A 17,974-nucleotide genomic window follows, 5' to 3' on the forward strand; every position below is an offset into this window, starting at 1 on the left:
GTTGAGTCACCGGAACTGATCGAATCCATTGACAAGATGAGAATAATAAATATCGGGAGTTGGAAAATATTCATACTGCGGTGATGAGGGAATTTTATTTTTTGCTGTAGAAAAGTAAATTACACTTGACTTTTTTTTTCTCAGGGCAATGCACAAGGGTCAACGTCCTCTTGGTCTTGACTGTCTACTAGTCATCGTGGGTTATGTCATTCATACGTCTTACGTATGCACTAGAGTCGTTTATGCTCCAATGTATCTACACTGCTGTCCCCCATGCCACTTTTCATCGGGATAATCACCAACATATTGTTGAGAGTACAGTTACATCCTTCGAGGGCCCCAGCATGTTTTATTTTAACAAATTGTTCCCTTATACACGTTCACCACTGTCTCTGTTACTCCACCTCCACCTGATCGTGTCCAGTTTTCGAATTTTTAACAAGCTTTTTTCTCCTTATTGGTCATTTCATTCGGTGACCGGGAAATTAGGAATCCTGGGTTCGTCGACATCGCGCGCGAGTCGTTGGCCAGGTTTATCGAGCCTTTGAGGCAACAGTGTTCCACTTGGCGGTTTGAATAAGCAGACTTTGGAAATTTGAAAAATTCACTATTTTCGTGAGTTCATTTTTTTTTCACCCGAATGTAATCCATTATTCCTCCTCTGATAACGTGTCCTGAAGATTCAACGTAATAATAAAATTGGCTGAATCAAAACGCAAATAGTAAAAATTGAATGAAACTTCTATAGTATTTTCACTTCTATGAACAATGATAAATTAATGATGTATCATTGTCACGTTTAATCAACTTATAACTTGACAAAATAACAAATTTCATGGGATACTTTTCAAACTCTGCCGGAGTCCATAAAGCCAACAAACTCAATTTTCCCATTTAATTTTCTCAGGCAAGGTCACACCGGGACGGTGAACCTCTCCCAAGACTCAGTCAATTCTCCTGAGAACGAAAATAATTACAAACTCTTTTCTCAATTCTCGTAAAAAAAAAAGGAACAGTGAATGGAGGCATTGAACTCCTCGAGTTGAAGGACTTGATTGAGGAAGCCAAAGACAGGGGGAAATCGAAAGAGAGAGAGAGGGTATGGAAACAATGTGATGAAGTACAGGAGTCGGTGGTAATTGCCGAGTGCAGGATAAGGGCAACCAGGAGCGTTACACCTAGGTGTAGGGCATTGCACTGCGGTTTGCTGGTTACCGACCGATACTCCGAAGAAGTTCTTTGCCCGTTCTCTCTTTTTCTCTCTCTCCCTCTCTCTCTCTCTCTCTCTCTTGCTCGCTGCCTTTCTGCAATGCAAGCGTTGCATTTGCGAGAAGCCTCCGTCGGCACTCGCGTCCAGTGACCCGCCCTACCGTTAGGACGGCCCCGAGGATGCGTTTCTTCTTCCCCTTGTTCCCCCTACCCTTCCCCTATTGCTTCCCCCACTCCAATGGCCGACCATTTGCCACTTCAACTTCTCTCCTTGTTTTAGCTTTCCGTTGCACTGGGTAATTTCACTGTCTTTGTCTCCCGGTGGAACCGGGAAGCTATGCAAGTTGGACACAACTTCGCGAGGATGAGGGGCACGGAGATGGAAAAGTCTGAACAATAGATTGCGAATGCCGAAGACTGGTTATTGCGAGCGATGCCCCCGATTTTTCATGAAAATCAATTCAGGAGGTCATTGTTGCAATTTAGTCTTTGGTATTAGAGGAATTATTGAAATTTTTTAGTTTGTAGATAAATGTTTCTCGGAAAAGTGTGATTAAATATTTAATTCACCTTCGACAATAACTATAGTCAGGTATTTAGTGCGAATTGGGCAATAAAATTTCACTAATTCAATATCTAAAAATTGGATAATCCAATTCAGGTCAAGGAGGGATTATCCAACCGCATTGGAGTCACTGGTAATGCGTCATAAAGTTTCCCCTACGGAAAGTTGGGATCTTATCGTATTGTTTTGATCATTGATACCTCAAATTGGGGAGTACCTGACCCACTGCCCGACCACCTTCACACCTTTTTCCAAAACCCAACTTTTCCTTTCTCTATCACAGGCCATTTGTGTCTCAGTTGGATTAACTGACCTGAACGAACGAATTTTCCTTTATTGTCATTATTTCAGTGGCAATTATTTCTATTCATTCTTTTGTGGTTCGTTTAAATGCATGATCGGGCGTCGCGGGCGAGGTTGTCGACCGTTTGCATGATGGCAAGGGGTCGCTGCACTCCAGTCCCCTCCCTCTACCCCATTGGGCCCCACCGTTTGTTACTACACTTCATGTGTAAGCGTTAAAACGTGTGCATGCACGATTCAACGATGCAGTTTGCTGTACTCCCACGTCGCTATGCTAGTCCCGTAACATTCGAAGAACCGTGTGCGGTTCTCCCTAAACCTCTTCACCTCCTTTTATCCCCCTACCCCACCTATTCGCTAGTTTATACAACACCTAAACTATTAATTTTCCAAGCTGTGCTTTGAGTAGCCTAAACGTCTTAAATTTTTTAACAATATTGAGTGCATGCCCCCACCTTGTCATATTACTCATTCGACATTTCGAGATATTACGATATCTCGTTTCGGTTCTGTTTAAAAAAAAAAATGTCACAGCGATTTCTGTTGAAAAAGTAAAACTCTGAATAAACTCCATTGGATTATTTACAATTATTCCCCAGAGATCAATAGCTCGACTCCTCGGAGTGCCTCGGGTCAGAAACCACTGGAAAACAGTGGCAAGGTAATCCACCTCTTTTGCCTGAAGACGTAGGTCAGGGAACTCAGCAATTTTCAGTTGCATTCAAACCACGACAATCGTACAAATTGCCTTAACCCTTTGCCACACTCAGTGGGACTCAGAGGGTTTTTGCTCCGCCCTGAAAATTTTCGGTGAGCCACAACGTAACGACTGGAGTATTGTGAATAATTAAGGGAATACCCTAGAATATTTATCTAGTTTCGACACGGTAGGGATTTCTGGTTGACTAATTCGACATGGACGAGTCCATTTACTTTTGATAATCCCTCCGGCTCAAAAACATCAAGGCTAAATAATATTCTGGTTACTATTGACAAACAACACTTAATCGCATTAAAGTTATATATCTTGAAAAAGGTATTTAAATAATTATGGAAAGGGTGATATTATTAATTTTATATCGTTTTGTGTATCAGGTTTATTTTCGTAATTGGCAAAAATGTCACTACGTAATAAAATTGAATTGACAAAATAAACAAAATGTATCTTGACAACAAATGGATAAGTGGAGCAAGTGAAGACTCAAACAGCGACTGAATAATTTTTCACCCTCAACTTTCCCCGGAATAAACGAGTCACTCATCTCGTGTGGAATATTTTCCTTCATTTTCTCACATTTTCCGCTAGTCCTCCACCATCATTCGAGGGGAAATGAAAATGGGAATACACTTGGGCGTACGATCGACTTATTTCAGAGCTCAAAGTGGCAATGGAGATCAGGGCACTGCGAGGCCGCACGCTAGTAGCACAAAACTCTTCCACGCTCCCTCCTTCTTGCTCACGTTTAACTGTTGCACCGGGGATTTTTCCACATCTTTCTCTCTCTCGTTGACTTATACCTCGTTCCAATGAGGTCTTCACTCGTTCTCCTCGCGCACTTCCCACGTTTCTTCGCCTCCTCCTTCTTTCTTTTTTATCTCCGTCTTTTTTCTGCAGCTTTTTTTTTATTCGCGTTCTTGTATCTAATGCAACTTCTTCGCGGTTCAATGACGCGAGGGCACAACGACCCGGTGATTGTACTCCCGGGATGTTATTACCTTTGTCCTCGATATTATTTGTAATCGATAAATCCCAATTCATAAGAATTTGTCCATCAAAATCGGCTCCAGATAGCACTGATTTTCGTTAAATTATTGAGAGGGCTTGATATGGGTGGACAAAAATGAATCATCTGTCTATAGCTGTTTTCAGTCCATCTGAGTATGTTATAGCTTTTATATTTTTTCTTCAAACAGTTCCGAAATGTTTAGAATGATTTTAATAAATAGAACCAGAGAAGAAACAGAAAGGAATGAATGAACAAGGGTTTGGTCTTTTGTCAAATGGGTCTGGAGTGTGAAATCTTGGTCACTAAGGGTTAGTCCTTCTGGAGACATCATAGGAGAAAGATATACCTTCAGCGTGCGATAATAAATAATTATAATTGATAGTTAAATCGTTTTAAGATTATTGAGACAATCCCTATCCATAATCCAACATAAATAATCCTGAATTAAAGGGGTACATCCGTATTTATCAATGGATTGTAAATTTTGGAAAAAGATATTCTTCCGGGTGCAGATGTGGGAGGGATGTAGCTGCGTTACGTGCAGCTGGCCATAACACACGTTGGATTATGATGCGTGCCATCATATCCGCCGGTGGGGGACTCTCAGTAATTTCTTTTATGCAATGCTCGTGCCCCCGATCATATCTCGTAACATTCGGTCGCATTAATAACCATGAGTCCAGCGTATGTGTGTCAGTTCACTTTTATTTCTCCTTTAATTTTTTCACTCGAGTGAATAATCACGATAAAATGAAAAAAAACCTGGTGTCATCCAGACTAAGGGAGAGAATGGGGTGGAATTCGGGCGATGGCAGGAGATTTTTGGGTCAGAACTTTCCAGAAGTCTTCGATCCAAGCAAATGGACACAGTTAACACCAATAACCCACACATACTCACAGAAATGATAAAATGCAGTCCTCCGCGTGGACTGGAGGTTCAGTGACATCACACACGCACGTGCGTGATGCTTACGTCGCACCGTTATACTCATAGCTAGCTATAGCACCTACTACGGAGATGCATTGTAGTTTTCATCGATAATTCAATGTCTATTCCATAACGATTCAATTATTCGTGACACGATGATTAAAATCTGTTGAAAATCATGCGTTTAGTGAATTTCAATTCACCAACGTATGATTATTAGAAAAAATTCAATTGAATCATCACTTATTGTTGGTATTATTACTCCTGAATGTGAAGAGAAAGAAGGAAAAACATTTTTCAATGATAAGTATTTTTCTTCTATAATTCAAGAAATTAATTGTTATCATTCGTGGAGAGAAAAATTCTTTAAAAATTACGTGGAGATTCCGTAATCGGCCAGTCAAAACAATATTCAGTGAAAATTATGGAAGAGGCACGTAATTGTTAGAGGATTTTTCTCTCCGTATTAAACTTACAATTTTTCCAATAAGTTGTACTTCGACTACATTTTTTCCTCTCAAAATGAATAACACGTTGCATGAGCTGGAGAGGCCATTCACCTCTCTTAATGATTCGTTGTTTAATTCTATGGTAATTTTCATTTACTTCATTATTCAAAATTAAAATATTCTCCGGTCACCGTAACATTTGCCTAAAGTCCGATGGCATAATATCACCCAGCAACACGTGAGAATTAATCAACGGATAAAAATAAAATACCTGAGGCGACGCACATCTCTCCCCGAATTTTTTCCCCGTCTGAGAAAAAAATGTCGAGAGGGACTGATATAACCGGAAAAACCGATAGAATCGGCGTCACGTAGCACGATAGAATCGTCGAAGAATGAGAGAGTGGTCAAAAAAAACTTCATTTCTTTTCAATGAAAAAAATATACAATTCAAAATAGTTAGTGTACACGGATAAATATATTCCGTAAAAATCATGTCAATATTTCTCTGTGAGTACCTATTTGAAAAAAAATAGTTATGGAAAATTTATCACATGAATTTTAGTCAATGGAGTTGTAGTTCTATTTATAGCCAGGAAATTATTCCGGTGGATATAAAAATACCTGTGGGTCATCAACCTATTTCAAGGTTTCAAAATGATAAAAATCAACTTCAGCTTCTGTATACAATCCAAAATACTCTTTCCACTTTCCACAAAAAAAGAACATTAGTGGAAACAGGTAAAGGCAGGCGAAGTAAATGGAAAATACGCAAGTGATTGAAGAAATATTCTACCGCACCTCAACCCTAAACAATGAATATTTTAATTGGATAATAGAGCCAGGAATGGAATGGAGAATTATGGTTCTGTATTTTGCAGGGAGACGCACCCAATAGTAATGGCTGTACCATAAAATAATGAAAATAAATTATTATCCCAATGGTGTTCGGACGTTTAATTTTCGATGGTGGTGGGAGGGGGAGGGGGGGCGGTGGCCTGTCGGTCAATGGTTTTCGGGTAGTACGAGTATTTTACTTGTACGGTCAAGTTTCTTCACTCTGGTCCCCTGAGTTTATGTGTTTATGAAGCAACGAGGCACCCATTGGTCAACAAATGTATTTTGCCGAAAACGGAGATGATTTTATAGTGGGCATAGGGTCTGACTGACCTGGCACGCTATCCAAATTACAGTCAGAAGGGTTGGAAATGTTCATCTCTTGAGATTTCCAAATAACTTTTCTCCGCATGTTCAGGTCAAAATGTGGGGGCGACGGTGAAAGAGAGAGCGAGGAAAAATTGTGTATCCACGTGGTTTTGGAAAAATATCGTGTTTCGGAAAGGGTGAACGGAAGGATTACATCCTTCGAAAAAGGGGAACGCACTTCCTCTCGATTTTTTAACCTCTATCATGGGAAAATATCTTTCACTTTTTTTTTCACTGAAATGAAATGTACCTTTCAAATAAATTTAATAGAAAAATAACATTCTGGCTGATGCCATCTGTTTTCTAAATTCATAGACAACATATAAATTATGATTACATATATTTTATATGTTGTCAAATGTATTTCTATAAAAGAATACGATTGAAAATGAAATGAATTCCCTTTACGCAATCGATTCATCAATTAAGATGTTCGACTGAATAAATAAGAAAGTCATTAGCATCAATGAATTTTAATAACTTTTTTTTTTTTTCATTTAAAATTCTCTCGAGAATGTTTCGAAGTAACCCGATGTATTATTGATATCAGCTCTTTCAATTGAAAATGAAATGATTCAGCTTATAAATTCATAAAGCTGTAACCAAGCGGAAGAAATCCGATGCCCCCTGACGATGAGTCGTATGGGTCACGGATACATGCATAATCTGAACATGCGGTTCACTGTCCCATTCAAGGACCTCCTCCCACTCCTCCTGCCATGGAATTACCCACTCCCAGCAAATTTTTTTTTTTCTCTTTTTTTGCTTTTTCCTCACTGCCAATAGGAAGAGTGGCTCGTGCGCGATCCTTCGCCGTTATGGGAAGCCAACGTCCGGTCGTACGTCGGCTGAATTGCAGTGAGTAGGGACGGACGAAACTTCACATATCAGCAGAATTGAAAAAAAAATTGAAAAGATCGGAGCACTGCGGGCGGGCAGGTGTTGACGGAGGTTTCCGAGTCCAATTCCATTTATTTTACAATGAAAATCGCTTCACCTTCGCTTTTATCACCAGCCTCAGCATTCAGATAACACCTGAAATATCCAAATAAAGAATTCCCTCATCTCGATCCGCACAAAATATAAGGACATGAGTAATTCCTGAGTGGATGGGCTCCGGCGACTGGTATCAGCCGCGGAAAAACAAGAGCCGGAAAATAAAGAATAAAAATACAAAATTTCCGAGTAAAAATATTCCGAGGGAGACAGAGTGCGGTATGAAACATGCGATAAACGGAAGAAGGACGGTAACACGGTGAAACGAGTGTAGAGAATAAAGAAGAATCGTCACCGCGACGGGCACGGAGGAGAGGGCGCTCTGGCCTTGGCCGCTGCTGCGGGGTAATTCAGTCAAGGTTTCGGCCGATGAACTTCTTCCTTTGGATAGGAAGGAGGCCCCCCAATGCCGATTGGTGGGGGGAACATTGGAGCCAATGAGAATACAGCCCGCCGCTAGTGCCTCCACTCCCATTGGCCATTCCCCGGGCTGATGTCGGCGTATGTATTGTGGGGCCCCTTGTGTGTAAGCTTGTCAGTGACCTCCAGCATTGAAAATACGATGAACTCGAGTGTTTGAGCCAAAGTTGTGTCTCCACTACACACTAGTAGGCCGGGGCGTAGACATGCTTTTAACTGAAACACACACACGTACACATTGAAAGAGTCAGGGATACCTCATCGCTCCGGTATCTCCCTCCCCACCACATCGAAAATCGTTTCCGTTCTCGTCCGTGGCATCGAGTAAGGGCTGTAACCGGCCCACGGCCAGGTAACCAATACTCGCCGGCACCAAACCCAAGTCAGACCAACGCGAACCTCCCTCGAGCGAAGACTCACTTTCACTCTCTTCTCGCTTCAAACGTACGAGAGAGTCACGGAGAAATAAACGTATCGTCACTGTGCTTCAGAGTGTTTCGACTGTTCTTTAATGGATATCTCTCAATGAATTTTCACCCTTAATTCAATGGATTATCAACCGTATTTCTGTGCTTGTGCTCAGTGAATGTTGTCGGTGATCGATTATTATCTATTGCTCCACGGCAATGCATTTGAAATTTCCGCGTGACAGCGGCCAGTGAAGTGTATTTGTAACCATCATTTGATTTTTAGTATTTAATTAATCATATGTGAATGTCGTTTTACACCGAGGATTTAATGATTCCCAAAATTGTGGCCGATCATCGCGCCGATAGTTCGGCTGATCACGGCTATCAGTGGTGGAGTACCGATGCTATGATTATCACACCGGACAGTAGTATTCAGGGTACAATGGTACCACCAACAGCACCCGAGTCACCGATGTCGTGTGTGTCATCACACTCATCAAGACCATCCAGTGTCGCACAATCGTGCACATCTGGAATGTCTAGTCCCTATCATGTTGCTCAAGTACCACACATGGTGCCTAATATGCCGACAATGGACTCAACTGTATCATCCGCGAGACCTGAGCCGGAGCTCAATATAGGTACATAATTTGTGCATTGAATTTTGTTAATGGGAGAATTTGTGGGGGAAATAATTGGAAAAATCGGCTGATGATCGATGAAAAATAGGGAAAAATCGGGTGAATTTGATCGACTGGAGCGAGAGATTCGCAGCACCGTGACAAACCGAGTGAAAGCAGAAAGTTGTAATACAGCGATGCTGTAACCCTCGCGACGTAGAGAAAGTAACTCTTTTCTCTGTTCCCTTTCTCCTTCAGCAGCAGTACACCAACCTCACCGTCTCCAACAAATGCATTTTTCTCGGGGCATTTTCACTCTATTTTTCATCCCAACGTTCTTTTTTTTTCCAACAAGAGAAAATTAAGTGGACTTTTAATATTTACCCGTTCTTGTTTATGGTTTTTTTCAGAATTCGATGGTACGACAGTTCTCTGTCGTGTGTGCGGGGACAAGGCCTCGGGTTTTCACTATGGTGTTCACTCCTGCGAAGGATGCAAGGTAAGAGACAGTTCTTACTGGTAATTGATTAATATCGTGATAGCGGGGATCATTGACTCGAGTGCAAGAGCTCTTTCGCTTTCATTTTGCTCGATATCTCTCGGGAAAGTTCACAACCGGCTTTGCCGCACTGGTGAAAGCATTTGAATCTTTATTATTTTTCCTTTTTACTCTTGATATAGGGTATTTGTTTCAACAATCACTCGAGTTATCTTTTTAAAGCGTAAAGGTCTCATTTTTATTCATTTATTTCACTCACTTGGAGTCAATCGAACTGCTATCGTCGAGATAAAAATCCCGTGATATTTCAACTGAAGTGTAATTCATCCGAGTCGATGACTTCGAGGAACATGTGAGTGTGTGAGTTTCGAGGCTGAATGATTTTAATATTTCTGTCAAGGGCTGTTCAGTGCATGACCTCGCGTGTCTCGTTAATTCTGAAACCCGGTAGTTGTGGCTCAAGGTCTGCGAGGGGGCCATTGTGACATTTAGGTTTAACGTCCATCAATGATTTTGGTTTTGGTATTTTCGAGAAAATAAACGATATACCCTACACCTGGGGGCCATCGTGTTCGTGGAAACCTTGTGATCTGGGTGATTTTTTTTCCCCCCCTCCCATTACAATGAACATGGACCACCCGATGCTAACACCCCGGATATTCGCGGTGTCCCAGTCACTGAGCACTAGACGACCTCGTAATACACAATGAAAAATGGTGCAGGGCGGGTCGGGGGTTACGCAAAGTTTCCTTCTTTACTTTTTTTTTTCTCTTCTTTTTCACCTCAAATTTTTCCACGCTTTTATCTGCATCTTTCGGGCTATTTGACAAGGGTCCCAGGTAGAAAGGTTTTCCGATTTTTTTTTAGGCCGGTGAACATATACTTTTCCATTGTGATGTATACGAGGACAGTTTATTTAATTCGATTGCTCTTAAACCGCAACGATTTAACAGAAAAAAATCATCAATGCTTTAAATTTTTATCAAATTCCCCTCGTATTTTTACACATTGAAATTCCATCGTGCGCTCAGTTTTTGTTTCGTTGAACTGGTTATGGCGAGTCAGCGACAAAGCGATTACTTTTGCCAGATTCGCAATTACAAGAGATGCCGAAGGCCGTCGAGTCAACGTCCTCGTGGTCTTGGGATTGTGGTATGATACCCAATGGTTAGAGGGGAATCACAGGGAGAAGAAGAGAAGGGCAAATTGATGAAGAGGGGGGAGGTACACGTCGCCACTGGCTCTTTTTCCCTCTCCACTTTTATCCGGCTTTACTTGGCTATCGTTTTTCTCCCGCCACTTGCACACTCTCAATCGCAATCCCCACGTTCACCAGGTGCCGAGATCGTCGAACTCGTGCAGATGCACCTCGGTTGTCTCGCGGTGCGCATCCTCGAGCTGTAGAATAACAGCTCAACACGTGCTGTATAATGCACTATATTTTCTTATGACAAGGGTTACTTTCATCACAACAATTAGTCTCCCAACAATTTTTCCAACAAAATTTCACCTAAAAAATAATTGATTGTCATTTTGTCCGACATTTCGCCCTCTCTCTAATTTTTATTCCAAATTTCTTTTCATTAATTAATGGAAATTTCAAATCTACTTGATGATGGTAATTGGAAAATGAGCGAATCATTTCAATCTGTGAACCAGCTCAAGAATAAATCCCCCCCCCCCCCCACCGCGGGCATTATCCCAGAGTAAAAGTGAAAAATTGAAAGCTCCCCAAATCCATAGCGGGGGTGTATCTTCGAAAAATCGGTCTCCCGCGAAATCATTTCTTCCTGCCGCAAAAAGGGAAAACCGTCTTTCTTCTCAGGTATTACCAGCAGGTAGAAATACTTTTGTGAGCACCACTTCCCCTAGAAAAACAGATAAATCCATTTGACAGGATTTTTCCGGGTGAGATACCCCTCTAGGGAGGGGGAAGGGGGGTAAATCCAGAGTACAAATTTCCCCGGGCACTCGGTGGAAATATAAGATATTCTTTATATATGCATTTGTGGGAGGGCGAAGAGGGGGGCGAGGGGGCAGAGGTAAAGTTCGGTCCAACAGTGGAGCGTTGACTAGGTCAGTAACTTATGGCTGGCGCCCGTAAGAGGCGCGCAGGCTCTACTCCCGACTGACCTAGCCGCTAGCGGTTTGGCTCATCTCTTTTATGGGTTGTGCCTGGAAGAAGCCAGTGGAGGAGGGTATGCCTTTGCAATGCATCTACATGTACATTGGGAAAGGGAAGAGAACGCGGAAGAGTGTTGGATATCTTCTAGACTAGGTCGCTCGGTCGCACTACTGTTGCACATCTCCCATATTTTTCTGGCCATTTCGAATGAAGAAATTTGCAATTTGACGAATAACAAATATGAATTTTAATTTTAATGTCAATTTTACCGGGCAAATTATTATAAATATTTTTTCTCCTTTTTCTCCCTTCATTCATTCAACAAATTCATGACGAGTCCGAGAAACTTACGAGTCTTAAAATAGTTCACGGCGTGGGATCGATAATGAACCGCAAATACACAGCGACGAGTGGGATATAAATGTTGAATGTGAGTTCGATCCACCCTTGCATTTTTTTTTTCGCTGCGCCACGAAAGGGGGTGGAGGGGGGAGGGGGGGTGGAGATTCGAGCAAGCCCCCGTTGGGGGTGCATTAACCCCACGGTCAACGACCCCACGCGCCAGATACGTCATCCACCCAGCCCACTCCCTCTATGCACGTCTCACCCATGTAATAAACTTCCCCTTTTCCGCGCCAAAGTACACACATACACACACGAATCACTTTTGATGTCGTAACGAACTCGTGATCTCATTTTCATCAGATTGCACGACGCGGGGTATTATTTTTGGTGTGCGCGAGGTCAGTGAACTGATGGTACGATATCTCGGGTGGCTGTGACTAATCAGGTCACCGGTGGAAATTTTTACATCACAATATTCCGTAGAATTCTTACCAACAGGTGATTCATACATCGTGACACCCTCTCCCCCTGATGGAGGGGGATCTTCTAGCTTTCCTAGATCTATTTTTGAGTTACTCCCCTCCCTGATGTCCAAAGCAATCTGGACGAATCCATAAATAAATTCAAGGGGCGGTGAGAAATCCAAATAAAGCATCGGATGCATCAGTAACGCGAGAATTATCGAAGCTATGGAGGAGAGACCGAAAATTCTTGAGGGCTAAATTGTGGACGGTGGGAGTGATGATGTGGGGTTAATGCCCCTTGAAGCGTTGCAAAGTGTGCGCCCAACTCGCACTATTCCTCACATACATCCAGCGAATACTTTTGTGCAAAACTCTGGCGCATGCGCTGTACCTACGTACGTCACCGTTACTCCATGTTTCACGGGTTCCTGTCCCTCCGCTCTTTCGTTGCCCCCTCTCCCCCTCTTCCTCACCATCTCTCTCTCTCCTTACTTATCGTCTTGTACTTATGCTTGTTATTCTCTCCTGCTTTGGCCACCCTGACGTGCACCAATCTCGATTCTCCCTTCTCCCTCGGTCCTCATCATTCCCGCGGTCGCACGCGGACTGCGCTCCGGTCGTTGGCCTCACCGTGCCGCGCGTGAATTTTTCTCCTCCCCCTCACCCCCGGTACTTATGGTACGTGCAATCTTCGTCATGGGCGATTCCGACTACCTTACGTCCCTCGTTCGTTCTTCAATCGTTTAATCGGCTCTTACAATGTCTTTTCTATAGAGCGCGTGGAGCAATAAAAATCAGCGACACACAAATGCCCGGAATATCACTATTTTTTTTTCACTTTTGCCATAATATTTATTGTTTCAATTCAACGACTTGTTGTAACATCATTTTGCACCGAATCAATCATTGGGAGACTTATCTGAGGAAAAAATGGATCAGATAAATGAATTGATGAGATATGAAAGGCAACATCTTTTTGTGTGATGAAACGTTGATGAATATCACTTCACTTTTCCTCCGATTTTTCCGGGATTTTCCCTCCCCTGTGGCTGATTCGACAGAAACCGGGGCTTCAGTCACGTGAATAGACGAATATACCGTAAATGGGGATGATAAAACATCGGCACAGGGAAGAATTCTAGAATGAACAGGTTGTGTTGCGCCTGCGTCAAATTGAAAATTGTCGAGGGGTTGTACAAGAGAACTCGAGGAGACAGCCCAAGGTGTTCAACCCCCTGACCCGCTTGCGAAATGCAACGCGCTTCGTCATCGATCCCCCACCCTTGCCAACCCCCTCGGGTTCACTCGAGGTTACTGCCCTCGTCCGGGCAAAATCCAAAAAGTCATTTTTACCCTCACGTCGAAAGCCCTGAAACGCGAATTTCTCTTGTTCCCATTTGCACCTGTGTTTTTTTTTGGGGGGAAATTATTTCTAGAAGTTTCGCGCACGTGTGGGATTATTCGGCGCGCGCGGGAAAGGCCTCCTGAGGACGATGGCCGCATCAGGAGCGGTCGTTGCAGTTGCAACGGTACTTTCCTCGAACGTTGAGGTAGGCGAGGTCGCGCGTCTGACGTCATTTCACAACTCGTCGGTGAACGCACATTCTCGCTCGATTTTATTTGCTTCTCTCTTCCCTTTGGCTTGCGATTCCCCGGATTTCTGCATTCAATTTCAAATGACAACAGAGAGAAAGAGAGAGAGGGAGGGAGAGGGAGAGGGAGTGGGAGTGGGTAAAATCCTAGTAGCGTGACACGTCGTATTAACGCGACGAGTTACCTAATAAACACTTCCTCCTCGCTCGTTACAATGTTCCACCCCCACTCAGACGTACTACGAGCGCGAGGTCGTTGACCGGGAGATACAGCGTCCATCAGGAATACTTCCCATTGTCCCAGTGCTGGATATAATTGTCTTGGGGAGGAAACTGTCGCACTGCACTTTGACTTATCCACTTTCTGGAGAGTCCAGTTATATTCTTGAGTATTTGCACTTTGCGGAGCGATTGTATATTTGCCGGGGTTTCCTCATATAGTTAGGGAGAGGTGATAGTGCGAGGTGGAAAATAGATTGAGGGTACTTTATCAAAAAAAGTATTTTGATAAGACAAAAGATTGATGAAATAAATTTTAATAATCGTACAAATATAAGAAAAAGAGTTTCTCTCCCCCAAATGAAATTCGGTTCATCTGCCAGTTGGAGAGTCGGTAATATATTGGGTGGGTGGGTTCGTCGAACGTTCGAGTGCCCGAAGAAGAGTATGATCAGGCCAGGAGAGGGGGTGAAAGGGACAAACGCATATTAAACCCGCGGGCAAAAATATAGATATAAAAGCAATGGTATTGGAAGGGGGACTGGCGAGTCACGGAGGGGGCAAAGAAAACCCGTTAGTAGAGCGGTGCCTCGCAATGGTGAGAGAGAAAGAGAGAGAGAAAAAGACAGAGGAGTACCATGTTACAGGGTAGTTGCGAGCGCACGAGCGAGAACCCAACCGGCGCGCAGGGGACTCTCACTTTCACGCGGTGAACTGCGGGTGAATGTCCGGGAATTGGGTCAGAGGGCCCCCACCCTGTGCCCGGTGCCAGAGGCAATGTGCTGAAGCCACTGTGCCTCACTGTGGCTACAGTGAGCCAGTCGACAGTCAAGCCTCGCTACAAACGGTTCCCCCTCGGTTATGAGGTGGCAAATTGTCAGAATTAATTGTTGAATGTCGGTTGTTATCGCTGGAAAAGTGGAGGAATTAAATCGTTAGTGTGACTGGAGGTGTTATTTTGGATATCAAGGGATTAATTTGACTCTGTGATTGTGCTGTTTTTGTGGAATCGAAAATTTCAAGGGATTTTACTATTCACCAGCTCCCGTTTCCCCCCTTCCCTTCGCCTCTTCTTTTTTTTTTTGTTCCGTTTATCGTTTTATTGGACGGAATTCCATGGGGTGCTTGTGCGAATGTGATCATACAACCCGAAGAGCGGGGAGCGCATGTTCCTCGGGGTCATCGTCCGATAGTGACGGTCAAACTGACGAGGGTTTTACTGGTGATTCGCAGGGATTTTTCCGAAGGAGCATTCAGCAAAAAATTCAATATCGTCCCTGTACCAAGAATCAACAGTGCAGTATTCTCCGGATCAACAGAAATCGCTGCCAGTACTGCCGTCTCAAGAAGTGCATCGCTGTTGGCATGAGTCGTGATGGTGAGTTTTATTATCTTGTTAATTTTAACAAAATTTTTTTCACATCAATGGATGAAATAATATTTTTTCCCTCCATTATCCTCGATCTGAGAAATTTGGGTTGCCAGGCCGTTGACCATTTACGCAATTTTCATTCTTTACGCCGCGAGGCGACTGTCGCAATTGGCGAAAGTGCCTGATTCCCTTCTGCGAGAAAGTAACAAGTGTTATTTCAACATTGATAATAAAAAATTAAACTTTTTAATAATAAAATCGGTGAATTTAAACTGATCTAGCGGAAAAATCTGGCCGGGGATGGCCCGGGCATGACCTCGGTCTATCGCACGCGCGGGGGTGAACGACCTCTAGTGCCTCACATTCGCTACTCAGTGCGAGTCTGAGAGACTCAATCGCTCAATCACTCACGCAATCACTCAATATTGCATTAATAGGCGATTTAATTAACGCAGAAAAAATCACATTTTTTTTTCTTCAAGTATTATAATTTAATTATTCATTTTTTTTAATTGGCACTATCGCTAGAAGGGAAACAATGGTCGCATTAAAATTAAAATGAAAATTACCCGACTGTGATAATAATTAAGAAAAAAAATTTCGGCGGGGTCAATAGTCGCGTCGGGCGGCCTCTTGTATGGTACTATAGAAAGAGTACCGCTACTTTTTCACATTGCATTCCCTCTGCGGTATAAGCATGCACTGCCCTCCCTCCCTCGATTCTCATCCCTTGAACAACACCACGGCATACCTTGGCGCGCGCTGCTGGACTCTCTCGGTTCATCAGCGCTACAATTCCCCTTCCATTTGACTGGCTCACCCCCAAAAGCTCACCGTGCTCCAGAGGAACGCGCGCCGTCGCGTGGCGCTACACGATGGCCGGAGACCTCGCGAACTTCACGTCATAACTATACGCTACACTATCCCCACTGCCACGATAAACCCCACCACTCTTTCTCAATCTATACCGAGCCTTTCCACTCCTGTACCCTCTCTACTTAAAATCGGAGCGCATGCTCCAACAGCCGTCCCGTCGAACGGTGCAAAACAGACGTGACTACTTAGGTAGACAGACACAACGCGAATGCCTGCCGCGTTGGAATCATCACTTCACAGGGGATTCTACATCCGAATAGTCCGTCTTGGAGAGAGAATGATATCAACGTATTTTTGATAATACAATTTTCAAGATGAGAATGAATAAATTTTTCAGTTAAATCGTTTAGTCGTTATCACCGATCACGAACGATATGTGAACGCTCAAATGATCGCATTATCCATCGGGGAGTTCGGCCAAGGTCGGAACATGTTACTTTACCCCCTATTGGATTTATAACCGTGTTGAGGAGATTGAAGGGACCAGAGGGGTGAGTGAGATAAGGATATCTGCGCACACACACCACTTGGGTTCCTCCATCACCCAAGATTTTGTCTCACCCTCTCTTTCCTTCTCTTTAGCGATATATAGGTCGGTAATACGCCTCGCGCGGCTGTCGCTGAAACCAAGTTCAAGGCCAAAGGCTCGGCAAAGGCCACAATCGTCGTTGAGCAGCACAACGCGTTTTGGTAGTGGGGGCATACCCGTTGATGGCTGAATATGGCGGGTGGCGGGGGTAAAGAGAGGGTGGGATAAAGGGAGTAGAAAGGGGATAAGGGGGAGGGGGGGGGGGCTGTTGAACGCAACTCACGGAACGTCACTCAGTCGGCGGTGATGCTGTCTCGCGTTTGCACGCGTTGTCTCGTCCCGCTTGGTGATTTAAAAAAATTGAGCAGTTGTTTTGTGCCATTAACGCGCATTTTTCCGGAGTGATTCGTATTGATATTGAGTCAGCCGGTTTGTGCAAATACCACAAAGTTTTTGTCAGATATATTATTTTTCTCTCGAGACCAATTGATTGGATTATTGAGTGATACATGTGCTGTTCCATGAAGGATTAATATAATTGAGGATTGATTATTGTGGTGTGTGGTTATTTTTTTTTGTCACCGAGGATTACATCAGTTTTCAACATTACCACTAAAAGGAGAATCGATAATTTTTTTTTTATCCTCAAGAGTTATCGCAGAAGAGTCATGGGAGACGAGTTACCAATCCTCAAAGGGATCCTCAACGGTGTTGTCAATTATCATAATGCACGTAGGTGTTTGCACTGATATTTAATCAATTATAATATGTCGATTGAAAATATTTATTACACTTTCTATCGCGGCACTTTCATCTAACACGAGTGTACGAAATGTGGTACAACCGAGAAAGTCAAGTGTATGATTGTAAACCATGGCTTTCCCCCTCGAATCATTCGACTTGACTGTTTGATTGGAAACAACCTAAAATTCATGGGCAAAGAAATGACGATTAACGAGAATTGAATAAATGGAATTTGCAGAAAAAATAATGAGCAGTCATACGACAATTGTTGGCCGACCTTGCTCGGTCACGGAAACGGTTCGAGGCGCTCTTACAATTAACTTCTAGGCACACTGTCACGCGATAACCGATGGCCATCGACGAAGGCCACTGCCTC

The 17,974-nt window shown here is 43.3% G+C and overlaps 2 protein-coding genes across 7 annotated transcripts in view; one reads left to right on the forward strand and one right to left on the reverse strand.

Moving 5' to 3' along the window:
- Positions 1 to 17,974, forward strand: part of LOC135161250 (nuclear hormone receptor E75) — a 78,484-nt gene that overhangs the window by 55,260 nt on the left and 5,250 nt on the right. For 3 of the 5 annotated variants that reach the window (XM_064118661.1, XM_064118660.1, XM_064118662.1), the window contains exons 2-3: positions 9,244 to 9,332; positions 15,311 to 15,455. In XM_064118661.1, the coding sequence (XP_063974731.1) occupies positions 9,244 to 9,332; positions 15,311 to 15,455 (234 nt within the window). Of the gene's footprint in view, positions 1 to 8,009; positions 8,855 to 9,243; positions 9,333 to 15,310; positions 15,456 to 17,134; positions 17,587 to 17,974 lie in introns of those variants that run through there. The other 2 variants (XM_064118659.1, XM_064118663.1) reach the window with 2 other exon arrangements.
- Positions 1 to 17,974, reverse strand: part of LOC135161271 (uncharacterized) — a 110,518-nt gene that overhangs the window by 32,526 nt on the left and 60,018 nt on the right. The gene's annotated exons all lie outside the window — the stretch shown is intronic.

This window comes from Diachasmimorpha longicaudata, chromosome 4 (genome assembly GCF_034640455.1).
Source record: "Diachasmimorpha longicaudata isolate KC_UGA_2023 chromosome 4, iyDiaLong2, whole genome shotgun sequence".
NCBI classification, from domain to species: Eukaryota; Metazoa; Arthropoda; class Insecta; order Hymenoptera; family Braconidae; genus Diachasmimorpha; species Diachasmimorpha longicaudata.